Source organism: Octopus bimaculoides, chromosome 2 (assembly GCF_001194135.2).
Source record: "Octopus bimaculoides isolate UCB-OBI-ISO-001 chromosome 2, ASM119413v2, whole genome shotgun sequence".
In the NCBI taxonomy this organism is placed as follows: Eukaryota; Metazoa; Mollusca; class Cephalopoda; order Octopoda; family Octopodidae; genus Octopus; species Octopus bimaculoides.
Window position 1 is genome coordinate 105,291,203 of NC_068982.1, and position 5,783 is coordinate 105,296,985.

Consider the following 5,783-nt stretch of genomic DNA (forward strand, 5'->3'; position numbering starts at 1 on the left):
TATGTGTGTGTGTGTGTGTGTGTGTGTGTGTGTGTGTGTGTGGAGAAAGAGAGAGAGATTACTCAATAAAAAAAGAATGAAAATATTTTTATCAAAAAATAGTTTCAGAAATTAAAATTCTTACTATATAAACCTTATTATATTTCCTATCACGCTAACTTGTTTCAGTCTATCGGCTGGATACTTTCCTATAACAAAGATATTAACAAAGAAGATTCTTACCAATTGTTCTGATCGAACGGACCTAGCATCAAAAACATTCACCGTCCGGTCTATTTTTGTTTTTTAGTCTTCTTCAGACATAGTGTACCCCAAACAACACAAACCAATATTTTTGTCTTTTAAGTCATTAGGGTGTTTGAGGAAAATTTAGACGTTATTTCTAGTTGGCAAATTTTCGCTCGCTTCTTATCAGTTGTATGTATAATGCAATACCAGCAAACCAGCTCAAATATTTAGTATTTACACACGTTTCCAGAGACGTGTGGGATGTAAGAGAATAAATCGACCCAAAATATTACTAATACTTGTTCAATCACACATCAGGAAGGGATAAAACAAAACAAATTCAGTAAATCCTTGAGGTATTTCAATGTAAAAATACGTGTGGGTGGGAGATTTGATGAATTTGTTTAGCTAAAGACAATGTAAAAATAAAACAGTTAAAAATCATGTTAACTGATAATAATACAATAAAAATATTTACGTTAATATTAAATCCAAAACTACTGCATCGACCTCTGTAACAATATTTCATGCAGTCACCATTTCATAGCACCGGAATGTTTATTAGTGAAAACTAACCGAAAACTTCAGCAGAAAATAAATTATAGACAGTTCGTAATATAGTGATTAGTTTTAAGAAAATATATTTAATTTCGTCTTTTATTTCTGTTGCAGTGAGAGTCTTAAAAGGAATAATACTTTTAATTAATTTTTTTAAATGGACTAGCTATGTCATTAGTTATGTCTGAAATATCCGTAAACTTGTACATTTCTTTGTTGTCATCTAGAGACGATTCCTTTTCCAGAGGATTTCTTACAATAAATATTTGTATATTTCACACTTGTTTTTAATTTTCTCGTATCTCTCACACTAAAATAAAATATTCTTCGATAAATATTACAGAAACAGATTATTGCAGAGAAGGGAATCAATACTTCAAACATCTTAAGCTTCTGGTGTCTTGCTGGGTGTCACATAGTTTGTCTACTCCTCAGCAATAAATGGTCGGTAGCTAATGACAAGTGTTAGTTCATTAACACCACACCGAGTGTGCATGAAATGGGGGAATATTCAGGTGGAGGAAGACTGGAAAGCGGCTGGCACTCGATGTGACGAGGTACGAGAGAAGATCGTATCTCTCAATGATCAACTGTAGACCAGGGCAGACGACGATATGGAGACAAATCGGGATAGGCGACTGCAATTGAAATTTCAGGAATGCTGAACGAGATATTCCTAGCAAGGGTCTCAGTGGACAAGTTATTCATAGACAACAGCATCGCATTTCGTTGAGGGCTGCTGAAGGAAACGCTCGACAAATAGAATGTCAGACTCTTCTTCGGAGCTGCATATAGGCCAAATGAAAATAAGATCATGGAAAAACACCATCGAACAATCAAAACCATTGCCGAGAAGGGGAAATCTTCCCCCTTGAAGCAGTCTTCTGGCACAACACTGTAATAAATCTGTTCTTCTTACTATACCTTATCTTCTCATCACCTTGCCTCAAATCATCTCTATCTCTCTCCTGTTATGGTGGTTGCTTAGTTTTGCCAAATAACAAAGCAACCTTGGTAGTTCTGGTACCATGAAAGAAAAAAAAAAAGCACCCAGTACACTCTGTAGAATGGTTGGTGTAAGGAAGTGCATCCAGTCCTTCCTAACCATGCTCAACCTGAGACATCAAAGAATGACATAGTCCTTCTGACTCGTCGGATTTATGTTGAAATAATATTTAACTTATGCCACTATGGAAGGCAGACATAAATGATGAAGATGACGATGATGATGGTGGTGATCATGATTATGATGATGATTATGTCTGTTTCAGTAGTCTCTCCTGGTGATCTCAAGCTCCTCCCTCTCCTGCTGTGTGTGTGTGTGTACGCTTGTGTATGTTTGTGTATATATATATATATATATATATATATATGTCTGTATGTATGTATGTGCACACACATACATGTATGTATGTCCTGGATATGACTTTAAGCTGCATCCAGTAGTGGAGCCCTAGCTCAGGTGTTCCAGGATTTGAGAAGTGTGGAAACCTCCTCTTAGCCATTATTGTTCCCAGGTCTACTCTGACCCCAAAGTGGTAGCATATATCAAGGTCTCAGTTGTTGGTTAATTAGCATGTTAGGGCTTTCCTACCTATGCATATGAAGACTAGGCCTGGTTGAATTATGCAGAAGAAACCTTCATTGTTTGATGAAAGAGAAGGCAGCTGCAGCAATGCAATGTAGAGTGTCGAGAGCAAGACAAGACAAGTAAGACATCTTGGTGATCCACTGTATCTACAGACATGGAAGTGCTGTTGGTTGGGCATATCCAAAATGTAGAAAGAGTGACAAGACTGTTCTGCATGCTCTTACCCAGTGCCTGAGCATTGCTGACTTGTGAGTTTATGCTGAACACCAGCTATTACATGTAGAATGGATCCTTCTATTGGCTGAGTTCATTGTGAAGATTGTTCTGTCACCTTCCTTTGGCCAGGAGGAGCAGGCAGTGTTTATCTGTTTGGTGGCCTTAGCAAAAGAGGTTGTGTGGTGGGTCAGATGGAAAAGGCTAAAGACAGACACTTTCCTCTTTGGCCAAGCCCTCATGAATTTTTTTTTCAAGCTTCACTTGAATAGGAAAGTGAGGGTGGAAAGGGAAATGCTGTCTTCTAGTGATTTTTTGGAAGGTGGGTGAATGTGGCAATAATGGTCAAAGCATGCACCTATAGATTGAAGGGAGAGGATGAGGAAAAGGCACTTGCCCTAGTGGTCAGGGTAACTGTGGATTTGTGGGGTTTCCACAAGCAACCTTAGGAAGTCTCCCAATTTTGAGGAATATTTCATTGTTGAAATTATATTTACTATTGTTATTTTTTCCATGCTCCTTTATGTAACCCCACAGTGTATTCTACTGTACCGGCTCCCATGTTTCTGTGAACCCTTTAGTGGTTAATAAAGTAAATATTATCATTATTATTATTACCATTATTATTATTATTATTATTATTATTATTATTATTATTATTATTATTATGAACAGGCAGAATCGTTAGTATGCCAGACAAAATGCTCAGTGGTATTTTGTCTGTCTTTACGTTCTGAGTTCAAATTCCACCAAGGTCGACTTTATCTTTCATCCTTTCGGGGTCAATAAATTAAGTACCAGTTGCGTACTGTGGTCGATTTAATTGACTGGCCTCCTCCCCAAAAGTTTTGGGCCTTGTGCCTAGAGTAGAAAAGATTATTATTACCATAAACTGGCAGGATCATTAGCACGCCAGGCAAAATGCTTAGTGGTATTTCATCTGTCTTAATGTTCTGAGTTCAAATTCTGCTGAGGTTCATTTTGCCTTTCATCCTTTTGGGGTTGATAAAATAAGTACCAGTTGAACACTGGGTTGTAGTAATCGACTCAACCCCTCCCTCAAAATTGCTGCCCTTGTGGCAAAATTTAAAACCTTTATTATTGTTGTTGTTGTTGTTGTTATTATTATTATTATGAGCTGGCAGAATCATTAGCATGCTGGACAAAATGCTTAGTTGCATTGCTTGTCTTTACGTTTTGTGTTCAAATTCCACTGAGGTTAACTTTGCTTTTCATCCTTTCAGGGTTGATAAATTAAGTACCAGTGAAACACCGGGATAAATGTAATCAACTAGTCCCCTCCCACAAAATTTGAGGCTTTGTGCCTATAGTAGAGCGAAATGCTTAGCAGTATTTCATTAGCCATTACGTTCTGAGTTCAAATTCTGCCGAGGTTGACTTCGCCTTTCATCCTTTCGAGGTCAATTAAATAAGTACCAGTTACACACTGGAGTTGATGTAATTGACTTAATTCCTTTTATTAGATTGGGATTAATACTGGCATTTCAGTTTTGAGCTTACAGCTGTACAGTCTCCTCTTTCTACCTTTTCAACTGTTCATTGAAGCTGGTGGATCTCATGCCACTCCAATTCAAGCCATCATTCCTGACTTTCTTATCTCAATTCTTCTTGCCATCCATATTGCCTCCTCTCCAGTCCTTGCACTCATCACTATGTCCAGTTTTGTTTTCCTTGGGTATTGTTCATCTAGAATTTCTTTGCTTGTCAACAACTACAGGATTTTCCTGCTATTGTTGACTTGAAACTGTCAAAACTGCATGCTCCTCACAGGCTTCACAGTAACTGCATGCTTCTCACAGACCTCAGAGGGCCTTGTAAGGCTGTGGGTGCAACCGGTTTCTCCAAACCAAACTAATAGGAAAAAGGAAAGCAATGTTGCTAGCAGAATACTTATCCTTACATGTATGCAACAGTAAACAAAATACAAGATCTTGTCTTTCAAGGTTACTATTAATGACCCTTAAGTCAAAACAATTCAGCATCTAACCGACACTTTGTAATATTTTACCTTTGAGAATTTATATCTCTCAATACCATATTATTCCTTAAATTCTGAGACTTTTTCCTAAGTAAGAAATTCTTATTTAGATATTTTCCCATTTTGTTCACAGAATAAACACAGCTTGTAGCATTTTATTTCAAAATGATATAAAATAATATAAAATCTTAACATTATATGCTATTTTTCCAATTTTTTCTTTTAAATTTCAAAAATAAAATATGTTTATGATTAAAAAGAAGCTAAAGTGCGTTTTTGTCTCTCACTTTGCCTGTAACAACATGGCCGATTTTAGATCTAGCATTTAGTTATCTTGGCAGTTATTTGATCCAAACTATCACTTTCTCAGAACGAGACTCAGCAATAATGGATGATATGTCTGTGTGTTGTGTTACAGTTGTTAACATTGTATAATTCAAATTCTATATTTTTCAAGGATAAATAAGACAGAAAAATATTTGTATATGTATTTTCTGATGTTGCATCATGAGTACAGCAGTAACTTCATCTTCCCCTGGGGATCCCAAACTTGTTCAGGAGATCATAGACAAGTTGAAATCTCAAGGTTTGTTCGACCAGTTCCGAAAGGAGGGAATGGGCGATGTAGATACAAAGGTAAGTAGTATCAGATACAACTTACGTTTTAATGATTTATTGAATCGTAAAGATGTATTATTGCATGTATTATTGATTGATAAGTTGGATTGTGAAATATTTTAGTGTAGTTTGATTAAAACACCGCCGTTAGAAATAAGTAAACAATGTATTATAAACGTGCTTACGGTGATTATCCGGCTTGTGTTATTACTAGGCAACATCTTAAGCAAAATTATCAACATTAATCTCCTTACAGTTCTATATTTAAGAGATGAGGAATTATTTACATTTGACGGATATTTGTCCTCATCTTGTTTGTTGTTAACACAACGTTTCGGCTGATATATCCTCCAGCCTTCGTCAGGTGTCTTGGGGAAATTTTGAATAATAGTAACATCGTTAGGAATGGGAACCCAGGTTCAAAATTTCCCCAAGACACCTGACGAAGGCTGGAGGGTATATCAGCCGAAACGTTGTGTTAACAACAAACAAGATGAGGACAAATATCCATCAAATGTAAATAATGTAAATAATGTATTAATCTCCTTATATATATATGTGTGTGTGTGTATATAT

General features: G+C 36.4%; 2 protein-coding genes across 4 annotated transcripts in view; one reads left to right on the forward strand and one right to left on the reverse strand.

The window, feature by feature from the left end:
- LOC106870389 (RING finger protein 37) overlaps nucleotides 1-1,673 on the reverse strand; it is a 10,566-nt gene extending 8,893 nt beyond the window's left edge. Inside the window, exon 1 of one of the 2 annotated variants that reach the window (XM_014916434.2) lies at nucleotides 707-1,673. The gene's annotated coding sequence lies outside the window, so the exon portion shown is untranslated. Of the gene's footprint in view, nucleotides 1-222; nucleotides 653-706 lie in introns of those variants that run through there. The other variant, XM_014916435.2, reaches the window with a different exon arrangement.
- A 3,291-nt stretch (nucleotides 1,674-4,964) lies between these two features.
- LOC106870384 (biorientation of chromosomes in cell division protein 1-like 1) overlaps nucleotides 4,965-5,783 on the forward strand; it is a 27,333-nt gene continuing 26,514 nt past the window's right edge. For both annotated transcript variants that reach the window (XM_014916425.2, XM_014916426.2), the window contains exon 1: nucleotides 4,965-5,225. In XM_014916425.2, coding sequence (XP_014771911.1) covers nucleotides 5,097-5,225 — 129 coding nt within the window. In that variant the 5' untranslated portion in view covers nucleotides 4,965-5,096. The remainder of the gene's footprint in view (nucleotides 5,226-5,783) is intronic.